At 44.2% G+C, this 26,377-nt stretch overlaps 1 protein-coding gene across 1 annotated transcript in view; it reads right to left on the bottom strand.

Annotated features, from left to right (window-relative positions):
- TYW5 (tRNA-yW synthesizing protein 5) overlaps window positions 1-26,377 on the bottom strand; it is a 167,406-nt gene that overhangs the window by 84,712 nt on the left and 56,317 nt on the right. The window contains exons 3-4 of the mRNA XM_086955469.1: window positions 12,274-12,343; window positions 11,398-11,442 (exon numbers count right to left, since the gene is read on the bottom strand). Coding sequence (XP_086811595.1) covers window positions 11,398-11,442; window positions 12,274-12,343 — 115 coding nt within the window. The remainder of the gene's footprint in view (window positions 1-11,397; window positions 11,443-12,273; window positions 12,344-26,377) is intronic.

Here is a 26,377-nt window from a genome sequence, read left to right as displayed (position 1 = left end):
CACGGGCACTCTATTGAGGCCCAGTCAGGGCCGGACTGGCCATAGCGGGCACCGGGCATTTCCCAGGTGGCCCGCCAGGGTCGGGCCAGTTTTGGGACCCTGGGGGCCGATTTTGTTACATGGCGTTTTTGCAGCATGGCTCAATATTGGCCGCTATCATGAAATCGGCAGAAACCGGCCCTGGTAAAAAGCTTGGCTGCACACCCAAAGCCATGGGGGGCTGGCCAAGCAGTTTGCAAAGGCCAGTTTTGAATCCCAGTCCGGCCCTGGGCCCAGTATATATATATGATCCCTCACTCACAACACAACCCGTTTACAACGGTCATCAGGGCTAAAGGAGTGTGATAGCTATGGGGGCACTAGGCCTCCCTTCAGAAATCTGAGGTCAGCTGGAGCTTCTCTGGCAGTTATACCCATCATTAAAAGGGCTTGCATCGGAGGATGCTCCTTTGGCTTCATGGCTTCTACGATGTGGAATTCTCTTCCTCCTCTGCTTAGGCAGGAATAAACTGTTATCCTTTTCGAAAAATCTAAAGACTTGGCTCTTTAGAGCTATCTAATCGATCCTTTTGTGGTTCTCTCGTTCTGGATACCAGGATAGAAACCTTAGCTCTGGGACTCTTCAATTGAAGTAACTATGCGCTCTATAAGATACCTTATTATTATTATCATTATTATTATCCTAGATACCTTTGAATTGGAAACCAATAGAATGTGATTTTTTTTTTAATCCAGTGCCCTTCACACATAAACATGATTCACCAGCCCTTGATTTGTGGTCTTGCTAAGGACTAATGGCACAACCACAGCACGATGATGGCATCCAATATATGCAGGAAATAGAGCCAACTGTTGCTGACAGCTAGTGGTACCATCAAAAGTTCTGTGTGATTTGAAATACTGATTATTGACCGACCATCATAACTGTAAGTTGCTACCTATTGCTGACCTTTGCTCTGTTTTCCACGGAAAGTAGAATGACGTGTGCCTTTTTGCTAGTCCTATCTCCAGAGCCTATAACAAGGTACTTTCGCATTCAGTATGCACTTGCAAATCAAGATGATTAAGAAACACCTAACCTATGTGTGCAGAAGAAACTGTGTTGCTTTGACGTTAAAACATATTTTGGCCTTTCTCTCATGTTAGGGATGATTCCTAGAGTTTTTCTAACTAAGAGATAGAAAATACTTAAGAATAACAGGAAGATCTGAAGCTGTGGCCTGGCAGGATGGCCTACAAGTTGTAGTACAGAAGAGCTCTGACTTCCCCTCTCTAACCCTTCAAGATATTGATTCAAACCCTGCCGAGTCAGTCTGCAGCCACATAGCAGAAACATACAGAGACTGTGCCACTCTCATTACAGCAGCCAGTTGGAGCTGGCATCGCATCTCTGAGAGCCAAGGCTTGAGCGAGTGAAGCTGGCTCCTCCCTCTACATGAAGAAAGGACAGTCGCAAACAGCATTCCTAAAAGAGAAGCAAAAGCTGTGGATATTTAAACTCAAATACATGCTAGTCTACCCGACAAGCCTCTGAATTACAGTGAATGGGAAAAGCAACTTCTTTGACACACCAGAGAAAGTGTGGACCTGCTGGTGATGTGGGACGGCACTGGACCCACCTGAACACGAGGGGTGAAGATATGGACCTCAATGTTGAACTTTAAACCTAGCTAGTAAAAGATAACAGGGATAAACAAAAACGTTGATCTCCTGACAGATGTGGTGAGGTATATACACTGATAAGATATCGAGACACTCCATAAAATGTGTGTGCCATGACGTGGGAAGTAACAATTCCAGAATAGTAGTGGGATGGGGAAAGAGACACCTACCCTAAACCCCTACAAGGACAGCGGGACATCTCTAAACGACTTGGTGGAATACGCATTTATGCCCCCGGGTCCGCCATAGACAGTCCTCAAATTACTGGTTAAATATCTATTAGTCACTTTCTGTGTAATCTATCGTTGGATGACTCTTCACACTGTGACTACAGGAAAAGTGAAAAGAAGTCTTCCACCCAATATTTTCCTTTTTTTTGCTGTAGTTGAAGGGTAAAGAAGGGTCTGAATGGCAATCTCCATCCCCGGCTGAACGGAGGCAGCCACACCTAGCTGAATGGGTGCCCAATTACAGGCTCTGTTTTATAGGTGATAGTGCCTTGCCCTTGGGTGGGAGTGGGGGTGAGGGGCATACATAGCTTGAATAGAGAACAATATGCTTAATAAAAGTTTCACAGCAATTGATAGAACCTGAGAGTTGTCAGTATCACACAATGCACAGTGGTATACATACAAGTAAGGGGCCGTGGAAAATGCCTAACCCGAAACCAGATGTTTAGGTCCAGTACTAGAGAAAGAGAGGAATACAGAGGGCATTGCCAACATGGAATGTAGGAGACCTAAATGTATATCTTAAGAGGTACAGGGTGTTAGCTTACCTTAAGCACCCAAAAATACTAATCGCTAATCTCGAGAAAAACTCACTTGCTTAATCCTGACCCAGAAAAACTGAGAAAGAAATGGAGAGGCATATTTTCACAACTAGCTATTCTAACTACTCTAAAGGTTGAGTGTAGCTGGTGTTCCATTTCAAAACAGGACGTAGTATAGTACATACATAATTTCTTATATCTCCTGTATGACATTGAAAGCTGCCTAGTAAGTGTATATTCACCAAATATTGATTATAAAATGTTCTTTGGTGAAGCAGTACAGGCAGCTTCTCCGTACCTGGGTATTATGGAAATGTGGATGCGAGACCTAAATTATGTCCTGAATGGGTAAATGGACACATTCTTCCCACAAACCTAGCACAACATCCGGAATTGAAATAATGTTAGAAAATGTAATGAGGGGTTTTTACTTAATAGATGTGCTTCGAGATACCACCATCTGACCAAAAAATATACTTCTATTATTTTCATATTCCTAGCATGCACAGTAGAATAGATTTTATAATGGAGAAAATGCAAGAGCTGGTGAATTTCAGAGACGCTACCTATTTAAAGAGATTCCTTTCTGTCCACTTACAACTAGGCCTCTCGTTAATACATTCACTTATCAGACCTAAAATACTAGACTGGAGACTTGGAACCGAAGTGCTGGCTGACCGAGCATTTTCCTCAAGCATACAAGACTACACACTGCAGTTCTTTCTCAACAAGGGCGAGACAGGCGAATGCAGAGCAATGGAATGGAAAGCTTAGAAAGTAGCCATGAGGGAAATGCATGTCTCAGGTCACAGAGTGAGAATGCAACTAGAGCGCATACTCCTGGACACTGAGAAAACACTGATGGAACTAGGAAAAGAGGCAGTAAAGATGTTGAGCGTGTGTGGAAGGATAAAACACTAGAAGTTATGGAAGAAACATTACCGCGCCTAACAACATAATCAAATAAACAAATATCCAGGTGGCCCAAATTCGGCCAACAGTAGACTGGCATTTTAATCTGGATACAAAATTATGGATATAAGCTGTGCAAGAATTTTCTAACATGAGTACTCCACTATACTGGAGGGCTTGCCACCAGATCCGACCCAAAGCGCACACACTTTTCCAATCTTCTCCTAGCCTCCTGGAATACTGGCACAGAGAGCATGAAGGAAGGACTCCACAACATATACTTTCCCAGTTACAACAATTATGCAAAATACTTACACCCCTCTGGGCCTTTCAAACCCCGGGTTTCATGTCTGGAACAAGAATGATCCACTGCGGCAAGTAGACTTGTTTGAAAATGGAGATCTTGTGACATGTGAGGCTAACAGAGTTAAATTGATTTAACGAAAGACTACGACTTTCACCTATCTCAGATATTACACTAGGTTGTCAAATGAGAGACAAAAGAAAATACTTGTAGAGTAAAACAGATCTAGAGATTATTCGCTAACAATCTGAGATACAAAGGCATTACATGGCTTTAGTTGTCAATGATTTTGTTAAGTTAATTAAAACTAACAATTTTTAGTATAGTAAAAACATAGAGCAGCAAAATTCATAATTGAAAGAAGCATAATTAAAACGTTAGTTCCTTGTATGGAAATAAACTGGACATTATATATTATTTGAGTACATTATTTGACTCAAGGCTAACCATAGCTATGATTGCAAAGTTCATTCATGGGATAAAACATAAAATAAATTTAGTCTGTAGTTAGCTGTCAGCGGTTTTTGAGTGAATCCTTTACGAAACCTTATATGAAAATGTATTAAAAAATTGTTGTGGTTGTTGTGACAATTCAGTCCATTAAAATAGCTGGTGCAAGCAAGGATGCCACATACAATGGATAAATCTAAATTAAGATCTGTGCAAGTACGCAAATATTTTAAAATGGGAGTACACAAATATTTAAATGAGTGCCAGAACAGCATTTACAAACTTGATAGAATTGCACGAGCTTATGCGAATAGCAACTCGAAGACCTGTAATTTTATTGAGGTCAGACGTGCGGACGAGTGGGAATGCCATAAGAGGTATATAAAATTGTCAATTGTCCTTAGCGGATGGCCCTCATTGTTAATCCAGAATCTCGTAGTAATCTACCTGCTTCCGGGAAGAATTTGCCAAACTGTGCTAGGTCCTCTGGAGTAACAGATGTGTATATATTTATTTATATTTAATTTGTAAGGCGCAACAGCTACCCAAAAAGGGTTTCCCAGCGCCGAGACACAGCAAAATGAGGGCAAGGAATTTCTGGCTATTCTAGTTATTGTTCGAAAAGCCAAGTCTTTACGTGCCTTCTAAACCTAGCATGGTTTTCCTCCTTTCGAATGAAGGGAGGGAGTGCGTTCCAGAGGGATGGTCCAAGGTGGGCAAAAGATCTGCCTCCCATTTTTGCCAGTTTGAATCTCGGTACGCAGAAGTTGGCAGCTGATTGTGATCGAAGGTTTCGCTTGGGAGTGTAAGGATGAGCCAACGCTAGAAGGTATTTGGGTGCAGTACCAGCTTTGATTCTGAACATGTAGTTCAGGGCTTTGAAACGGATTCTGCTTTCTACCCTGAGCCAGTGGAGTTCACAGCGGTAGCTCGAGACTCCCGAATTTTTGGGGATTCTGCACAATAGTCGAACAGCTGCGTTTTGGACAAGCTGTAGTCTATTGACTACAGCTTTGTTGGAACCAAGGTACAGAATATTGCCGTAGTCAAGCCGTGATGTTATGAGGGCATTGACTACGGTTTTTTGAGTGGAGGAAGGCAGCATCCAGAGGATTTTCCTCAGCCATTTGATGATGGTAAGGCATAGGCCGACAACTTTGCTGGCCTGTTGGTTCATGGAGAGGGAGCTATCCATGATGACTCCCAAATTACGTACTTGAGTAACTGGGGTGGGAAGATTGCCCATTTGGTTGGGCCAGTGTGAGGGATTCCAGAGATCTCGTTGTTTCCCTAAGAGAAGAATCTCTGTTTTGTCTCCGTTAAGCTTTAGTTGATTTCTTGTCATCCAATTCAGGATGTTTTGAAGCCCTATTTTGAGGAGGGACGGAAATGATGGGCAAGATTCTGATAGGGAGAAAATTATTTGGGAATCATCGGCGTAGGTCATGAGGGTAAGTCCGGATCTTTCCGCTAGGTCGGCTGGGGTCTGAGGTAAAGATTAAAAAACAGAGGGCTCAAGATAGATCCCTGTGGCACTCCGTGCGGGGCTTTGAAAGTGTCGGAGCAGGCCAAGGAGGTTGTAATTTGGAATGTCCGTTGAGCCAAGAAGGACCGGATCCATTCGAGCGCTTTCCCACGGACACCGATTCTGTATAACGCCTTGATGAGTGTTTCGTGGGCTATGGTGTCAAAGGCCGCGCTCAGGTCTAAGAGCACGAGCACGACCGTTTGACCATTATCAAGGAGGTTCCGGATATGTTCTGTAACTCCTAGGAGGGTGGTTTCGGTTGAGAAACCAGCCCGAAAACCCGATTGCATAGGGTGCAAGAGCGAGTTGTTTTCCGCAAAGGTGGATAAGACCGAGTGGACGTGTCTCTCTAGGCATTTGGAGAAAGCAGGGAGTAAGCAGGGAGAAAGCGGCAGTGCTTCCTTGCATGATCTTATCTCATGCTGCATGAAGACAGGCCTTAAGTACCTGCATCTCTGTTGTAGTAAGCTTGCACAGCAGCATACAATATGGGCAACCGATTCAGAATGGTATTTACACAGCCTACATTGCTCCTGCCCAATGTGCTCTGTACTCCTTAACGGGCGTTGTTAGTAGCCTAACTGATAGGATGTTTCTGAATGCTGCTCACAGGTATGGTTGGCAAAGAGAGGCTTCATGGGAGACTGCAAGCTCCTCTACGCCTCTGATGCTTCTTGCCTGGTTTAAGTCCAAAACCCTCAAGGTTTTTCTGGCATGTGCCTTAGTTTGTTCTTTAGTTGCACTTTGATGATTGGGAGGGCTAACAAGAGTGCTGGATCCAGATTTAACGGTAATCCAGCTATGACCAGGTACTTCGCCCAGGCGCTTTTTTTGTGCAAATACATTGCCACGAGGGCACCCCGCAAAGATTCAGGATCTTACCAGCTCACCTGAAGATAGCAGTTGATTATGTCTTTTCTGCATGCTTTGTCCATGTCAGCTAGATTGAATTCCAGACGGTATAAAGTGCGCCGAGTGTTATTTGGCATGCGAAATATTTTCATATATGACAATGTGTGGTTCCTCTCTAATGTCTCAGTTAGCCTTCCTGACTAGGCAAGGTGTCCATAACTTATTGTTGGTACAAGTTTAGCCCCAATGACTCTTCGAATTGCCTCAGCCGAATGGCTGTTTAGTTTATGATGAAGCGTTGGTAAAGCATACGTGGTTTTTGCTGCTTTGCCTTCTACTGCCTTTGCCTGCAGTGTTTTTTTCCTGTGTCCGTCAGCCAAACTCCGAGGTAATTGTATTTGGAGGCCGGGTCTACTTTTAGTGGACTGAGTTGCCATTTGAGTTGGCATTTATTGGGGCATTGGCTGAAAACCAGGACTTTTGTTTTCCCATCATTCGCATGGAGAGTGTTGCGCATATTATATGTGTATTAAATATCCAGGGCCCTCCTCATCCCAAAGCAGGTCTGGTCCGTCAAGACCAAGTCGTCTGCGAACAGTATTATTAGTAATTTTTTCTGGCCTAGCGTTGGTGGAAAGGTTCTACCTTTCAATAGTTCTTCCCCAAGATCCGCTGTGTACAAGTTGAATAAGGTCGGAGCTTTAGTTGTACATCCCGGCCGTCAAGCTATTATCAATATATAACTATGCACTGAATTGGGAAAGGGATCTAGTGTTAGAGATTTCAGGGGAGACCTGGTTGGAAATTTTGATGAGAGTGGTCAAATCTTCCCTGTGTATTCAACAAAGGGCAAATGCATATAAACTTGAAACTCAAAAGGTACCCCCCCCCCCACACACACACACGTGTGAGGGGATGCAGGTAACGAGGCCCTGTGCTCTACACATGGTGGTCTTGCACTCACATTAAGACATTCAAGATTAAAAACCTGTCACATTTTAGAGCAAGATGTCATCCTGCCACTCCCGCTGCTGGTGTTATTAATGGGAGACACTGGGGAAGATAGCATCTTCCCCTTGACCATGGTGTGGGAGAAGCTTATATCTCATCTGCTACTCGCGGTTAGTATGTTTATTGCCCAGGTGTAGAAAAAGTCAATGGCTCTGCCAATCAATATGCGGTGGGGAAAGGTGTGGGCTGTTTTTACCATGGAGAAATCTGTCATTGTACATGACAAAGTTCACAAATTTGACATTGTGGTTTCCCCTTGATACCCACATGAAGAAAACCCAAGTGATGGAAGAAACCCTGCCCTGTTGGGTGATGAACTTCATTGCTCTCGAATGTGATCTATCCTTCCCAGTGAAAGATAATGATGCTACTGACTTGATTGAACACAAAGAAACAACATGGTAGCTCTGTGATCCAAGTTAAAATTTTGATCAAAGGACAATTGTGCCTCCCTCATGAGGACGAAATTTGAAGCTCAGCAGTTTTATAAGTCTTCCAACTAATTCAGCCAGTCAAAATGCTTGTATGTGATACATATCTTCTGCAATTCTCATTTTCCGTGCCTCGAAAATTAAAATAAAGTTATTAAAAAATAAGAAAAAGAGGTACTACACTATCCAAATAAAACAGATCAATTAGTGGAAACCAAACGACTGCTTGCAGAGACATGGATTAAGCTAGACAAACAACTTTTTAGAGATGGTGACAAATCTAGCTGGAAGTTGGCAAGGTTTTTAAAAAAGAGTAAATCCCCACAGACAAGTTTTGGGGCTGCGCTAAGTGGAAGGAGCAGACATGGTGACCAGGGAGAGAATAAATGACAAATGCAGGGATTGCTTAGCAAGGGGTTACGCCTAATCCAACTAATACCCATAGTACTCCTAGAAAGATTATGGAGTGCTTTTAAGGAGGCACAGGAATCAAGAGGACTCCCCCGTTCCCGAAAGAAGCCATGATCATTTTAATTCCTAAAGCGGAGATGGACCCAAATTAGTTATCAGCATAATGACCCCTGTTAAATACAGATGTAAAGTTGCTCAGCAAAACCCTGGGGAATAGACTTATGACCCTAATAAGATCCCTCATTCGCGAATGCCAAATGGGATTTATCCTGCCCGGAGTACAATTCATAGCATCATGCTACTAACACATATTATGCGTATACTTGCGACCTCCAAAGACTACGCCTTGGGGACATTAGAGGCAGAACACACCTTCAACATGGTGGGTTGAAAATATACCTGGCTCGCCATGGAATAGATAGGATTTTGGCCCTCCTTCATAGGCTGTGTCAGACTCTTGTATGCTGAGCCAACAGCGAGTCTACGCATGGGGGATGGATTTCAGATGGGTTGATAGAGTGAGGCACCCGTCAGAGCTGCCTGTTAGCTCCCAGGAAATTGTTAAAGACCACCCCTTTTTAACCATGATTTTATTTACCCTCTTTTAATCTGATCCTTTCTGCATAATACTTGGTTGTTTTAGCGCTGGGAGGCCCTTTTGGGTAGCCAGGTGCTTAAGAAACCTCCAAAAATAGAATGGAATAGAATACATGCAAGGAGAATACTCTCAGGAATACAGGCCAACAGCGCTCACCGTGTAGCTGTTGGCCAGTAGACAGCAAGTGGCTATGACACAATGAGGAATACAGTTAGGACTCCCAAAACGCATTGCGTCGCTCTATGCAGATGACAAACTGATTTACTTAAAAAATCTTCTGCAATCAGTGCCACTCCTCCTTGCTGAACTGTCAAAGATTGTTAAAGTCTCTGGACGAAAAACGAACTACAGCAAATCCAATCTCTTCCCCCTGGATAGACTTGGTGGGCTTGCGGCTAGCTCCCTCTCCTATCAGGTAACTGCACTCGAAACTAAGAATTTTACATACTTGGGAATCCAGGTCACACTTGACACCACTGCTCATTTTACCCTCGACATGGAAAGAGTGGTTAGGGGGCACGAGCACTCTGTGGAATTCTGAAAGGCATTGCCTTTTCAACTAAGGGCAGAATATCATTAGCGAACATGATGTTCCTACCACAATGCCTATATGTACTGCAGAATTCTGTGTCCTATACCATTTCGGACGGTTTCAACATTTGGCTAGACTACTGTGCTCCGTGACCTGGGTCAAATTAGAAATGTTGAAACTTCCATGGACTCTATGGCCAGTTTCTATATTACTTAACAACATGTCTGCAACATGCATGCAGTGCTCTTATGAAAGTGATAATTGGAAGAAGAATTTCAGATGGAACGCAATAAAAAATGTTTTTAAATCCTGCAATCGCATAATTTAGCCCCTTTCCCTGCCCTCACTCTCGCGCTGAACGCAGTCATTATTACGTCATTTTATTTATTTGTGTTTGCCTGCTGCGCTTCCAGCAACGGGTGCAACCCTAATCCACTGTTTAGGAGGGGCCACCCCTGGTGATAGCACAGTTGAGTTTGAGCATTTTACACTGCTCCTGCAGTCTGCAACAGAAGGCCTACTGTCAGTATTTTACTTAAGTCACTCAGGGTGGCACAACCCTGTGCTTCAGCCCTGGGGAAAAGTTTACCATCTATGCTCTGGGTACTGATACCATATACTACAGGCTTATAAGGGGATAAAGTATTTGCCAATTTGGGATTACCAAATTGAACATAACAGACTTGGGAGAGAGCTTAGGCACTGTGGCAGCAGACTCCAGTACACTATCAGAGTCATAACCATCAGCATTTGGTGGGAAAATTGGGCGGGTGACCATACAAAAGGGTCATTTCCTACAAGAACTCTATGGTTCTGTACAAATGTTACACTGTGGACTCACATGTATTTGTACTATGTATACTATTGTTCAACATCAATAAAAGAATTAATTAACAAATGAATATCTGGAAGATCAAATACGGGAGAACATATGCTGGGGCGTAGCTCCAGGGGTGGGGGTGTTTGGGGTTTACCCTCACTCCCCCTAATAAATGGATTGTGGAGTGTGTAGTTGGGTCCTGTGGCCTCAAGTCGGGATAGCAGTGTATTTGGTTATGTTTTTATTCAAAATATCAGCCCTTAAAGCACAGACATGCACCTCTGAAAAACTCTGCAGAGCTTGTATACACCCACCCTTCCTCTTTCCTCTCTCACAAAACAGGCCTAGAATAAACAAAAGACTGGATGGCTCTTATGTGGTGCAGAGAAGCCTTTCAAATTGTATTCTAATTTCATCCATTTTGCCGTTTCAATGGGAGTGATGTTTGGGAAATCTCTGCGCCACACCCTCCACATCTAAATGACTAAGCTTCGCCCCTGAACCTATGGTCTTATGATCCTTTGAGCCTGTGGCTATGTTGCAGTTCTGCCCAGTGGTGTGTGCCCTTTAAAAAGAAATAGAAAAATAATTTTCTTACAGGTGGTAACTGATATGCACCCTTACAAAAGGAATGGGAATGTAAACCTTCTGCCTGTATTGCTGCCTTTGGGAGCAGGGGCCAGATAGAAACTACTGCTTTACTGATAATATACTGTTTTGTTTCCGTCTACAGTAAAAACTGCCGTTAGTCTAATATGCTGTGCTAACCAGGCTGTAGTTTCATATTGGAGGCCGTCCACCGCGTGGGCGGGCAATTTGAGGGTTCTGGGGATGCAGCACTGGCCTCTCTGGTCTAGACAGAAAATAACACAATAATTACAAATCAAAATTCATGGCTAGACTGGTATAATCCAACTGTACTGAAAAAGGCTTTCCAGAGAACAAGGAAGCTATCTAGAGAAGAAAATGGCACAATAAAAGAAGAAGAAACGAGTTCCACTTATGTAGATGTAGAAACATGGACTCAGAGTGATCTGAACAGGTTGCAGTTCCACCAATTCTCAGCATACCTTACTTTAACACTGTAAACCTTCTTTCGTGGCCAAGAACTTACCTTTCGCGGATCCTCGCCCAATGACCTCAAATAATATTTTTCATCCTTAAAAAGAAGGAGAAATATAATAACTATACATAATGTAAATAATGTCCTCACTGGCACAACAAAGAACACACAAAATATTGTTTATTACTACAGTTAGGTTATTTTAATAAGGGTTATGCTTGACAGTGCATCTACAGTATCAACTGTTTTGAAAGTGTAAACTAAAGAGAGAAACATCAATTAACTTCATGAGGTCAGAGCATTTAACTCACATTATAAGCATAGGTCTGCAGTTAGGCCAAGCAACAGAGGCATTGGCGAGACAAACAGCTGCAGTTTATAAATATGTGTCTTCATGTGAGACAGTCAAGCGTGGATACAGCTTGCTTTTCAAGATACTGAACCTTGACAACATCGTCAATATTCTATTAGCTTTCATTGAAGGGGAGATAAGGGTGCTTGTGGTAGGCAGTTTAAGGGCAAAGGCAAAGAGAATTCAGAGCTGGTATAGTATGTTTAGTACACTTAAGTAATTCCAATAGGGTTTCTAAACAAGATGTGTCCTTGGTTAAAAAAAAGCAGTGTTTGCCTGTTCATCAGAGGGAAGGAAGTCCTAGAATGCATGTTTACTGCATGTTTGTATAAGGACAGATGTTAGTGGGTATTTTGTGTAGGGTAGAATGTTTTTCCTCTTCATAGAACACAGACAAATACAGGTATTAATAATCAATGACTCAGCTCCATGGCATCTCTCTCTCCAATACCTGGCCCAGAAAAACGACCGACCCAGGGCTCCTTTGTCCTACAGTGAGCAGAAATACCAAACCCTCACAAAGCACGTATTCAAGTTTTGACAGAAGAAAAGACAACTATCTGGGCAGCCCTTACCTGTGAGATGAAGTATTGCTGATGAACCTGTTCAGAGGCCCGGCGCACAAATACATCAAACGGCAGAGTCCTAAAAACAGAGGTATACTCATATTAGTGAAAAATAGGAATATCACGAATGAAAGGTAGAAAAGATGACCTCTGTGTAGTGAGTTCTTCAAAGTGAATAAATCCAAAGTAGGCAAGAAATGATATAATTAAAGTATCATTTAATCCAAGAGTAAATAACCCACGACCAGTAACTTGAGAGTACAGGCTCAGAATGAGAATAACATATGAGAATAACATATCATCATTTAGGGCCAGATGCATCAAGCATCCATTTTGCGATTCCTTATTAGCGAAAAATAAGGATTCGCTAATAAGGAATAGCAAAATGGAATGCATCAAGCAATCACTATAAAAATAGCGATTCCTTAGAATTCCTTAATTGCGACTCGCAAATTGCGAGTCGCAATTAATGAATACCTCCCCATTAATTCCTATGGGCCTAGAGGCCCATAGGAATGAATGGGAAGACAATCTCAATTTGCGAATCGCAATTAGCGATTCGCAAATTGAGATTGCGAGTTCAAGGGTGCAGGGGTGTCCAAAGGACACCCTGTTACACCCCTGAATGTGATCTGTGCACATATGTTGCGCACACACATGCCCTTAGGGCATGTGTGTGCGCAACATGAAACTTTGAAAAATGCACAAAAGTGCATTTTTCAAAGTTTTTGCAAATTACCATGAAGTTGTACTTCGTGGTAATTTGCGTGCCCTATTAGCGAATTCGCTATTTTTGATACTTTTATGCATTGCATTTAAGGAATCTCAATTTGAGATTCCTTAAATGCAAACAATCGCAATTTAGCGAATTCTCTATTTGCGATTTTTGCATTTGGGAGGATGCATCCCAAATGCAAAAATTGCACTCGCAAAGGGCCAGATTCTGAGAATCTGGCCCTTTTGCGAGCGCATTTCGCTTGATGCATCTGGCCCACAATTCTAAGAACACCAAATAGATCATAAGTAAGACATTCCTTAAAGCAACCTAGTTATTACTAAAGAATACAATACATGCATACTACACTCTGTGCCACACAATGATCAGCACTTTTATTCCGCCAATAACACCTCCAATTCAACGAAGCAATGCTTAGAAAGCCATCCCGAAAAAGATTTAGTGAACAAAACTGTGCCACTTTTTCTTTGAGGATACAGAAAAGGTGTTTGGCCCGAAACCGGCCAGGAAGGGTCCATATAACATGTATCAAAAATAAATCCTGGCAGTCATTTTTATTGGCTGTTTATTTAAACAGACTTAGACCATTAAATCAATTAATTAATCTCAAGTACTTCATTTACTTTTTGTAATTTTTAAGCAAACTTAGACATTATTAGGACAGGTCAATGAAAGAGACAGACTACCTGTCACATTACATAAATTGAAACAATACTCAACATAGACATAAAACAAACATTGTTTACAAAAACAATTAACATCTTCTACATCAACCAGTCATTTATAAACACAGCCTCATTGTTGGTTTTTACAACACTATTACTTTGTGTATTTTAAGGGCTGTTGCCTGCTGGGTAAAGATTGTGTTATGTATCTATGAGGGCGAACACATTTTACACAATTGGTTCCGCATAGAAAAATATTAATTTAATTCTTAATTAAAAGCATGTGCTGCTGCTTCGTTTCTATCACGAACCTTACATTTCCGATTTCTTGTCGGACACATTCGTGTGGCTCGAGCAAAAGAAAAACGATGTTGCAATCGGGCTCCTGCCCTTAGCCTGGAAAGCCAGCAAGACGAAATGTATCACGTTCCTCTAACGAAAATGAAAGATAATTGAAACGCATGATATAAGCAATATCTCCAAGCACTTAAGATCTACCGAATTGGGCAGTCGAAGTCTTAGATATTCTCCAGTCATACGCCCTGAATAGAATTAAACTTAATCAATTAACGACGGGGATCGAAACGCGTCGGCATTTTTTCCTCCTGGGATATAATTAAATTAATATTTTTCTATGCGGAGCACCCGTTGAACTTACGACGCCGCAACGCTTCACGCACTCAACGCCGGCCGGAATCCCGCCTGCTACCGAGCCAACCCGAAACGCACCCACGGACCCTTCACCTGCCAATTCACCTGCCTCCAAACCTGCACCGCACCCGCCAAGCCACCAGCAACAACCACCTCAAGTGCATCCTGCTCAACACCCGCTCCGTCCACAGGCACGCCGTCGAACTCTGGAACCTCCTTGACACAACATCACCAGACGTCGCCTTCCTCACGGAAACCTGGATGAACGCCTCCTCAGCCCCCGACATCGCCATAGCCATCCCGGATGGCTACAAGATCACCCGGAGAGACCGCGTCAACCAAACCGGAGGAGGCATTGCCATCGTCCACAGAAACACCATCCGCATCACGACCAACTCCGACGACACCCTCACCGCCGCCGAGCACCTTCACTTCCAGATACACACTGATCCCAAGACCACCCTCAGAAGCCCCCTCATCTACAGACCCCCGGGACCACCCACACAATTCAGCGAAGCCATCGCAGACTTCGTCAGTCCGCACACCCTCACCTCTACAGACTACATCCTCCTAGGGGACCTCAACTTCCACCTGGAGAACAACAAGGACTGCAACACCGCCACCTTGCTGGACAACCTCGCCAACCTCGGACTCAAACAACTGGTGAACACCCCCACCCACTACGCTGGCCACACACTTGACCCCATCTTCTCCTCCAGCAAGCACATCTCCTTCAGCCACTCCACGGACTACACTGAACAGATCACAGCTGCGAACACTTCAACTTCAGGAGAACCACAACCCACCACCACCCGCAACAGGTTCCCCGCAGAAGCTGGAGTAAGAGCACCGCCGACCTGCTCATCACCACCCTCAGCCAGAACCCACCCACCAACACGACGGACCCCAACGAAGCAGCCCGCAACCTCACACAGTGGCTCACCAACTGCGCCGACGAACTCGCACCACTGAAAAATCCTCCAAAAGACCCGGCAGCAGGAAAGTCTCGTGGTTTACCAACGACCTCAAAAACTCCAAGAAAACCTGCCGCACCCTCGAGAAAGCCTGGCGCCACGACCAGACAGCAGAACACATGACAGCCCTCAAGAACGCCACCCGCAAACACCACCAGCTGATCTGCACCACCAAGAAGACAACATTCAAAGAACGACTGGACAACAACACCCACAACAGTAAAGAACTCTTCAGTATAGTTAAAGAGCTCTCCAACCCCAGCGCCTGCAACAACGACATCACACCCTCGCAAGACCTCTGCGACTCGCTCGCCTCGTTCTTTCACCACAAGATCGCCGACATACACAACAGCTTCGGCGCACTGACCACGCACCCAACCACCGAACCAACGCCCCCCACCACCACCCTCAACACCTGGACCCCTGTCAGCACCAAAGACACCACCCGCCTGATAAACAACATCCACTCCGGCTCCCCTACCGACCCCTGCCCACAACACATCTTCAACAAAGCCGACTCCATCATCGCACCCCAACTCCGGAACATCATCAACAGCTCCTTTGCATCCGCCACTTTCCCGGAGAGCTGGAAACATGCCGGGCTGAGTGCCCTCCTGAAGAAACCCACCGCGGACCCCACTGACCTCAGGAACTTCCGCCCCATCTCGCTCCTCCCCTTTCCAGCCAAAGTCATCGAGAAGACCGTCAACAGACAACTCTCCGCCTTCCTCGAGACCAACGGATCCCTTGACCCCTCACAGTCCGGCTTCTGAGCAAACCACAGCACCGAGACCGCCCTCATCGCAGCCACCGACGACATCAGGTCCCTGCTCGACAACGGGGAAACTGCTGCCCTCATCCTCCTGGACCTCTCAGCAGCCTTTGACACCGCATGCCACCGCACCCTGATACAGCGCCTCAGCAACACCGGAATCCAAGGAGCGGCACTGGAGTGGATCATCTCGTTCCTCGCCAGAAGAGAGTCCGCCTCCCCCGTTCCGATCCACGGCCACCGAAGTCATATGCGGCGTCCCGAAAGGATCCTCACTCAGCCCCACCCTCTTCAACGTCTACAAGAGCCCTCTCGCAGCCATCGCTCGCCAACACAACCTCATCATCATCTCCTACGCCGACGACACCCAGCTGATCCTCTCCCTCACCAACGACCTGGCCACCGCCAAAGCCAACCTCCAGGAAGGAATGAAAGACGTCGCAGAATGGATGAAGATCAGCCGTCTGAAACTGAACTCAGACAAGACGGAAGTCCTCATCCTCGGACCATCTCCTTCTGCCTGGGACGACTCCTGGTGGCCCCCTGCCCTGGGCACCACACCCAAGCCAACGGACCACGCACGCAAGCTGGGCTTCATCCTGGACTCCTCACTCACGATGACCAAGCAAGTCAACGCCATCTCTGGATCCTGCTTCAACACCGTGCGCATGCTCCGAAAGATCTTCCGATGGATCCCCACCGAAACCAGGAAGACGGTCACCCAGGCCCTCGTCACCAGCCGTCTAGACTACAGGAACACCCTCTACGCTGGAACCACAGCCAAGCTCCAGAAAAGACTCCAGCGCATTCAGAACGCCTCAGCACGACTCATCCTGGACATCCCTCGCCACAGTTAATCAACAGGGAGGGATGAGGAAATTCAGTGTCCGTTTCTTTCCCCACGATGATGTACTTTAATCAAACAAAAAAGGACACTTGTAACACTGCTTGACCTTTGGTTCAGTGTAAAATAAGGAAACCCTCAAAGAAGTTAATGTTCGATGGAATTGCTGTATATTTGTTTCATCAGCCCCACATTGACATTCCGGCAGTTATCATAGGGTTATTCCTATTTGTGTGAACTGCTCGCCTCATCCAGAGGCACCTCCAGTCTCGAGAGCAGTGTCCAGAGACAAAAGGATTTCCCACAGAAAGGGGGAAAGAAAAAGTTAAAAAATGGAAAAAAACCTTTGTAGTTTTATTTCACGGCAGATCTCCATTAATTAAAATGGTAGGTATACTATATGAGGGCCAAGTTACTGAGCCGAATAGTATTGCAAACAGGGTGTCGACATGTTTCAGCTCCTTGGGCCAAGCGGTCTATGGAGCTTTCGTCAGGACTTACAAACAAAGATTAGACATACAATTTTCACAGAAAGTTCTACTCGCACTACTTGTGCGGTAATCCATCTCTCATAAAAAAAAATTTTATGGACAATTATGTACTCTTCGCAATCTAGGAGAGAAGTTAGAGTTAGCTTATTAGCCAATTTACACAAACATTGTGATTTACTGTGGGAAGGTAGAGAGGGTAAGGTCATGGGTAATTTCTTGTAATTACACTATTCTATCTGAAAGGAGATTAGGGCAGGGGGGTCTGGCTACAGATGCACTTAGACATTGTGAGCGGGCTAGCAAGTGTTATCCATATTATTCACAGGTATATTTGTAAAAAATGCCGCAGAATGGTTGTGGAGAATCTACAACGTTAAACACACAGTTCTGGAAGTATAGGTAAATTTTAACCAGGGGTCCAAAGTGTTCAGCCATGACATGAATTCAATGAGATCTTGTTCAGTGCTCCATATTAGTACAATGTCGTCAATGTATCTCTTCCAGTATATAATACTGGAAGAGAAGGTGTTGGTTTCATTGAGGACAAATTGTGTCTCGAAATGGCTCACGTAGAGTCCTGCCACCGACGGCGCAAAAGCACTACCCATGGAGATTCCATGGGTTTGGAGATACAGTTTGTTGTCGTATTCGAAGAAATTTTCTTTTAGTGCTAGCTTGCAGCATTCTAAAATGAAATGCCTCGGTGTATTGTACTTCCAATCCTCTGCGTATAGGACGTCCTCTAGCATCTGTAGCGTGTCATCTTGGGGAAGACTTGTGAAAAGGGATTCCACATCTAAGCCCACTAGGAGCATTGACTCAGGGTCAAAGGGCATATCTGAGATTTGTATCAAGAGGTCTCTTGTATCTTTTAGATACGTTTGTGTTTTTTGAACTAGTGGTTTTAAAAATTCATCTGCGAATTTTGAAAGGGGCTCGAGTACTGACCCGATTCCGGACACTATTGGGCGTTCAGGTGGTGGTGTCCTGTTCTTGTGGGTTTTCGGGAGCGAGTAGAAGTATGGAGTGATTGGCTTTTTTTCCATTTTTTAACTTTTTCTTTCACCCTTTCTGTGGGAAATCCTTTTGTCTCTGGACACTGCACTCGAGACTGGAGGTGCCTCTTGATTAGGCGAGCAGTTCACACAAATAGGAATAACCCTATGATAACTGCCGGAATGTCAATGTGGGGCTGATGAAACAAATATACAGCAATTCCATCGAACATTGACTTCTTTGAGGGATTCCTTATTTTACACTGAACCAAAGGTCAAGCAGTGTTACAAGTGCCCTTTTTTGTTTGATTAAAGTACATCCCTCGCCACAGCCACATCTCGGCCCACCTGAAAGACCTGCACTGGCTCCCCCCGTCAGCAAGAGGATCACGTTCAGACTCCTCACCCACGCACACAAGGCTCTCCACGACACAGGCCAGAAGTACCTTAATAGCCGCCTCACATTCTACACACCCACCCGCCAGCTACGATCCGCCAGCCTCGCCCTCGTCTCTGTCCCACGAATTCACAAATCCACCGTCGGAAGAAGATCCTTCTCCTACCTGGCAGCCAAGACATGGAACTCCCTCCCCACTCACCTACGGCTGACCCTGGAACATCTCTCCTTCAGGAAACAACTCAAGACCTGGCTAACACTACAACAACCGGCTGTTCATCACTATTTTCTGTCAAACCTCTCTTTATCCACTTCTAGAGATTTTAAATTCCTAAAAGGAGACAAAATGCCGCAGATGAGGTCACCTGAAATAAACTGGATTTATTTCAGAAGTGAGTTTCAGAACAGGATCTAATGCTCGACATGTGTGTGGCCCTTCAGTGTGGACAGTGGTAATCCAAGTGTCTTTGCTCTGCTCAGTATTACTTAGCCTGTGCATTTGTTGCTCCTTCAGTCGATCCTCCGGGCCTTACTGCTGCACTGTTTCTACACCATGTGCCCTTTGTTTGAATAACATAGTAGCTTTTTGCTAGATACGCTATTTCTAGGTTTATATATCTGTTCCATTTCTACCTTCCTACCATGACCCACTGACTTTCTTAAAAATATGTAAGATATAACAGCCAGCACACCTGTTTTAATCATTGTAATAAAACAATTCTTCAGTCAAGAATACCTGCTAGAGAGTACGCTGTGCATCTGTAGTCAAGTAGTATCTCTGTTGCCATCTTTCAAAGCCCATATCTTTGGTCGCTATAACCAATCCACATAATATTGACCCCACAAATAGTTGTAACCTTTCTGAATGTATCTGGTAACTTTGGGTGAAGGCAGCACAATTTAAAGGGCTTTCTAGGGAGGTCTCAAAAGTGTGATTTTCCATCCATTGGACATATTTGCCTTCAAATTTCTCAGTAACAGCTGCACTAAGGATCACCAGATTTGGCAGACAGTTATTTGGTGCATGGCAATCACGTACCCCAAAAAACGGATAACTTGTCATGCTTCTGAGGAAAAAAAAGTTTTAAGGAGAGTGTACTTCGGTATAAGTGTGTTGGACATGGATATTCGGAACATTCACTAAATTGTTCAAATGTATTGTTGCACCTGAGTGGCTGAAGCTGAGAAAAATAATCTTTATCACACTCTTTTTGGCAGAGGCACCAGGGAACAACACAAGAAGAATATTTTCTCTGCCTCTGGTTTCCACAGCAAGGACCAGGAGTTCAACTCGACCACTAAGCATGAATGGAATCCATGGACAAATTCTAGACATGACATCTGCAGAAACCTAACTATAACGCCCCTTTAACCTTTGAGATATATCTTCAACACAAGCAGGTTAGCCCCAAGGTTAAAGTTGAGCTCCAAGAAGTTTAATCAGCATTTGAAAATTTGCATCCATTTCACAGCTTGCCAGCAGAGAAACACACAACTGCAGTCATCGAGATTAATGTCAGCCTGACGCGTTTCAGGATTTCCTCATCTTTTCATCAGAGGCAAAGTTCAGAGGATGTTAGCAGACAGCTTTTCACAGCGCACATTTGTAGATATTATAAACACCTGCTTCAGTGGGCGTGTCATTTCGCAAGGCCTGCTGGTCATTGCAGTGCGCCACATCTTCCCCATGTGGGGCTGCCTCTAAAACCTTCAATTTCGAACTGAAATAAAGTTCCAAGTGGAGAGAAGTACTGCACCAGGTGCCGCCTGCCTTGCTTTATATTCCACTTTATATATCACACCTATACTAAAGAAAGCCAACTCCCTCTCCACAGACCTCAACAACTATCGCCTTATATCCAGCATCCCCACTTTGGCTAAGTTATTGGAAAAATGTGTACAAATTCAACTTTGCAACCACATCGAGAACTTCAACCTCCTAGATAAACACCAATCCGGCTTCCGTTAAGGTCACAGTACTGAATCAGCACTCACCCATATAATGGATGACATTTTAAAAATGTTAGATCATAATGAACCGTGTGTATTGATACTTCTTGACCCATCTTCCGCTTTCGACATGGTTAAACATGACAATCTACTGTCCCTACTTGAACGAAGGATGGGCCTAACCGGTCCAGTGTTAAAATGGTTCACCTCCTTCCTAGGCAACAGAACCCAAAGATGCAGCAATATTCTCTCAACCTTCCATGGTCACACTAGGAGTGCCACAGGGATCCGCACTATCACCAATCTTTTTTAATCTACTCATGGAACCCCTTGCTAATGCACTGAATTCTGCAAACATTCTATATGACCTATACGCGGACGACACTGAACTATATATGAAAATCTCCTCACCAGATGCCTTCATCTTCCACAACGCCATTCTTCATAATACCCAAAGTTGGCTCAATGGCAACCCCCTCATGCTCAACACTAAGAATACTGAGTTCCTCCTCATCTACCCTCCTAATCATACACCCAAGATAGACTTATGGCTGAAGCATTTAACTTCCTTTGATTGCGCCCCATACATCATTGACTCCGCAAAATCCCTGGGAGTCACCCTGGACAAACATTTAAATATGCAGGCACAAATCTACAATGCCACCAAGGGAGCCAATTTTCAGTTGAGTATCTTAAGGAAACTTAAACCCTTCCTCCCACAGACTGATGATATTAAAATGGCAGTTCAATCTCTAGTACTAACAAGACTGGACTATGGAAGCACCACTCTATGTGGTCTTCCAAAATACAAGCTAGCACCGCTCAGGGCATCGCTTAACGCTGCGGCCAGGCTGGGCTCCAGAATAAAAAGAAATAACCACATCAACCGGGCCCTGATGGCGCTGAACAGGCTACCCTACGAGTCGATAATACAACTAAAGATCACCTTCATGACACATAAAGCTCTACATAGCAACACCCCCAGCTATTTAGCACAAAAGCTAGAGCGACCGGGAGGTTGCAGATATTCGCGAAGCGCGAGCTCACTGCTACTAAAACCTCAATCCTTCCACAAAAAGAGAAATAGCTGCAGAGCTATCTCAGGTATCGCAACGAAGATTTGGAACAACCTTCCCCCAGGCGTACGCAGAATCTCCTCCTTTACCGCCATCAAAAAAGCGAAAATGTTTCTAATGTACAAATTAACATCCTAAATCTTTAACTCTCTGATGCCTTTTTGCCACTGATTATATCCAAACACCAACGTCTACCTCTTTTGTATTATATGAGATTTCTGATTGTATGTATAATATGTGATAACTATGTACCGTAAAGTGCTTTGATACCCCGATGGGTCAGGTTCGCACTATATAAAACTTTATAAATAAAAAATCTTCCATGAGGTAAATTTATTTTGTTTTGTTTGCTGCTAGTGTGCTAGTCACTAATTGTTGAACCTTCATCCCCTGTATATTGGCTATGTGGTTCTCTGTGAGTGTGTGTTTTTTTAACCCCTTCAGCGCGGCGCGAATTTTTGCGCTGTGCTGAAGGTTCTAAGGAGCCTATCGGCTCATGACGGAACGGTTCCGTCATGAGCACAGCTCAACCGACGCTCATGACGGAAACGTTCCTTCATGAGCATGGAAGGGGTTAACTTGGGCACTTTATTGCTACACTCTAGAGTACTATGCAATGCTGTTTGGTGCAGTTTATCAAAGGGGTGCTGTGACTAAGTGGTGAGTGTCAGAAGCACCAATAGCGCTCTACAGCCTATTACTCTGCTAGTACCATTTTTAGGTCGAGCCTAGAGCACCGCATGCGCTGCTATAGGAAATCGACCTCTTGTAATCACTTCAGCTTTTGAAGACACTCATGCATGTGGTGCTCACACGCTTTTAGCTTTTGCTTCTGGCTTTAGTACGCAAGTGGCCAAAGGTGTGTGGATGTCCCAGCTTCTTGGGAAATGTTTCCTCCCAGAGCGTTTTGCTCTTGGGAGCCAGCAGCGGCCATCTGGTTTTAATTAGCGTGCTTGCTTCTCGATTTACTTTATACAGTGGCGTGGGAAGGCTCCCCTCAGGCTCAGCTGCACGAGTGTTAACATGCCTGTAAATCTTGTTTATTCCTGTCAAAGCCCTGTCTACAGGGGAGCATCAAGCCCACACTCTGCGAATTGATAGAACACCAGTGGTATTTCATTCTGCTTTATGTGACAATGCTCATTGTGGGGCAGTTTGCGTAAAATTTAAAGTTTTATAAACACTTTAGGAAAAGTAAGGAGAGAAGGGACATGCGCCGCACAGACAGGTCTCTGGTGGAAACTAATAGCAACGGTTTGTACAAACTCTATTTTCAAACTATAAAACAGCATTATTAAAGCGGACAGGAGGGGGTATACTGAATGTCGATGCAGCTCCGTTCAGAGGGTACAACAAGACCCTTTCTTAATTACTAACCAGCCGTTCTGACCCTGCTGCACAACAACCCAACCCCCTGTGAAAGTTGCCCTCCAGGCCAAGGTACAGCAGTCCAAACCCTACACTAACTCTACCGCAGACCTAACAGCGCCATCTTCCCCCTCCTCTCGCAGTAGTGCAACCAACGGGGCACAGCAGTAATGACGTCTGACAAACAGAAAAGGGACTAAGAACAAAATTGGTGAAGCTTCGTTGCAAATTCCAGAGCCTTCGTTCCTAATTTGTATTTCTTTATTAACATTACATAGTGCAGTGCAACAGTTAAAATGTACACACGTGGGGACAATTCACAATTATGTGAAAGTTCAGGTAAGGGCCACGTTGTCAAAAATGGTAATTAAAATAAACGTTGTGTGCTTTGCTCATTAGTTGCTTATGAGACAGAGCATAGTGAATCATAAAGCGATAGAGGCGACAATAAACAACATTGATCAGAATTTTCGTTTTTTATATAGAGATGTTTGCGTTTGAATGGCCGAGCGATTCATAAAATATGGGAGGGATACTGGGAGTCTCATCAGTAAAAATTGTAATACATTTAACGGGTAATGATGATGTGGTGGGCCAGGTGAGAAATCTGGACCTAATCAGTAAGTGCAAGCAAACACATTACAGATCATTTAGCAGTAAAATAAACTGAAATGAGCACAGTGACAACTTTAAAGCACAAACCATTTGAAGAGTCGGCGGTAACATAGCCAAAAGCGAGAGCATATACAACTGTTTAAAGTGGTTTCTCAAGTAACACTTTCTTTCGAAGTGATTTAAAATTCAGAAAAGCAACGTCCTTCCTGATGGGAGGAATTGGAGTGTTCCAAATACCGGATTTATTAACTCCTTTGGATCTGTAAACCTCTTCTTTAAAAGAGAAGGGAAGATCCAGCTTTTGCTTTTGCTGTGCAGTGTATACGAGTCTCCAGATTAGGATAATTTATTGGGAAAGATATTTTGAAGTGTGGAGTTTGTGGTCTTTGTAAGTGAAGCATGAGGTTCTAATTGCAGAACACGTCTCAACCAGGAGTGATATAACAAAATGTTTGGTGCCAGTAAGAAAACAGAAACAAACAAGCACTGGCATAGCCAATAGGTCTCGCCTTTGGGACCTTATAAGTGTTTAGCCATGCAACAGTTGATGTTGTTGCACCAAGGATATTGTGCTGGATAACTAAACAATTATAGGGTTTCAAATGCAAGACCTATTGGCTATCAAAGTCTGTTGAATAACCGGGGCTCTACATAAGCAGGATGACCTAGCGTCGACCCCTGTATTTCTTCTATTTTCTTAGCTGCTAAAGTGCAAGTGTAATACGAGTCCTTTACAAGTAATGGGTCAGCAGTTGTCTTCTTATTACTGGGAGCCAAGTACCCCATTCTAGCACTTCAATCTCTCAGGGTAGTGAAGCAGAGAAGTTCAATGCCCATTCAAGGGAGGTGGTATAGACTAATAATCCCAATTCGCTGGCATGCGACAACAAAGGAAAATTACTTTTATTACACACATACTAGTAAAAACTAAGCATCAAACTACAAATGTATTCAACAGGTAGACGGAAATACCTTTGCTGACACTCTCATATCACATTCTACCCCTAGTGGATCCTGAACCCCATGATGACATACTCCCATTTCTACCAGATGCAACATCAAACTTCAAGTGGGTGCCATTTTTTAAATAAGGCAGGCCTACTGGAATTGTCACCACGTTATTAGAATCAGTCACATATCCTATTAAAACCTTATAAAACAGTTAAAATCAATACCCACTGCGTAATATTAATTTCAATAGCATGTGTTATAGTAATAAACGTTAAGTTGTTCAATACCATTGTTATCAATAAAGCATTTGATTTTAAATACGAGGGTGCCCGATATTTCATTTACAATCTACAGGCTACAAAATGCACCCATAAGACCAACCACAAGGGGCCCATGCACTTCAGAGCCTGAGAGCAAAAGCTCCAGTTCGGGGAGTGCTTAAAGTGGTACACTTCTCTATGGGAGATTTAGAGTGGTACATCCCAGACACATTCCCGGGGGGTGGGCTGCACATCATGCATGCAGGAGATCAGGAAACATGTAGGTTTGCCTGCGTGGTGCACAGTTTATTAGTGGCTTCCCAAAGCGGGAAGCTGTGACCCTTTCACTGTTTTTCTTTGTTTTTATTGGGTGTTTTTTGTGCTCCGGTCTCAGTGGTAAACACATCCTTATTATTTTCTTTAGGATTGCGCTGACCCCTTGGACCCTGCCAACCCCAAGGCTATTTCTCATATTTACAGCAGAATTCCAGGCGCTTACTTTCTTCTTTTTGCTGGCATTAACCAGTCAATCTTTAAAGCAACATAACTCTGGCTTTGTTGGTATACATTTCTTCCTTCTGTGGTCGTTTTGATCCTAGCTGCCAGGCATATTCAGGAGGAGCATTTTCATTAGAGCTACTGGACTCTAAAGGTGCACATTTTGCAGGGAGCTGGATTTTCTAGCTCCCTGCACCAGCCTTCTCCTCTGGCTGGATCCTGGTGCTCCTCTCCTGCTGGTGGGGGAATCTTGTGACAATCCGTTGCAACATGCTGACAGAACAACCTCCTGCTAGCACTCCCAAGCACGAGGCACTCCTGGCTGTATTGCAGAGCACCTGTGGTGAGGTAGGAGTTTCTTGGTTGTTTCTACAGAGATCCTAAGGGAACCAACCAAGGTCCTTTAGCAGGGCCTTCTGCCCAACAGACACTCACGAGGTATAAGGGGGCCTGAGCCACAGGCCTGGAGAGAGGCATCCTAGTCCTGGGGTTCAGCTGGAGTCAAAGTTCATCTTTGCAGAGATCAGGTGGCTTCTCCTTCCTGACTCGCGAAGATACATATGCCCGGGCACAAATAATTCTATTTTACATGCTCTCGTTTAAAGTCGATATTTTTTTAAGCAATGGCTTTTTACACACATTTGCTTGCACGTCCGTATGTGATAATGCTGTCCGAAAATGGTTTGCTTACACTTGCACTTCTTTGTAGCGTCATTATCAGGCCTTGGAAAATGTTGTACAAGGACTTGGTAGACTACGCAAAACGTTGTTTGTTGTTGTCTGTTCGGCTACAGATCTGTTTGGGTAGACTCAACAATGACAGCCAGACCAGAACTCCAGAACAGAAAGAATGGGTTCAGTTTTGTTTAT

This window comes from Lissotriton vulgaris, chromosome 2_1 (assembly GCF_964263255.1).
Source record: "Lissotriton vulgaris chromosome 2_1, aLisVul1.2, whole genome shotgun sequence".
Lineage (NCBI taxonomy): Eukaryota > Metazoa > Chordata > Amphibia > Caudata > Salamandridae > Lissotriton > Lissotriton vulgaris.
This window is presented reverse-complemented; position numbering and strand designations above follow the sequence as displayed.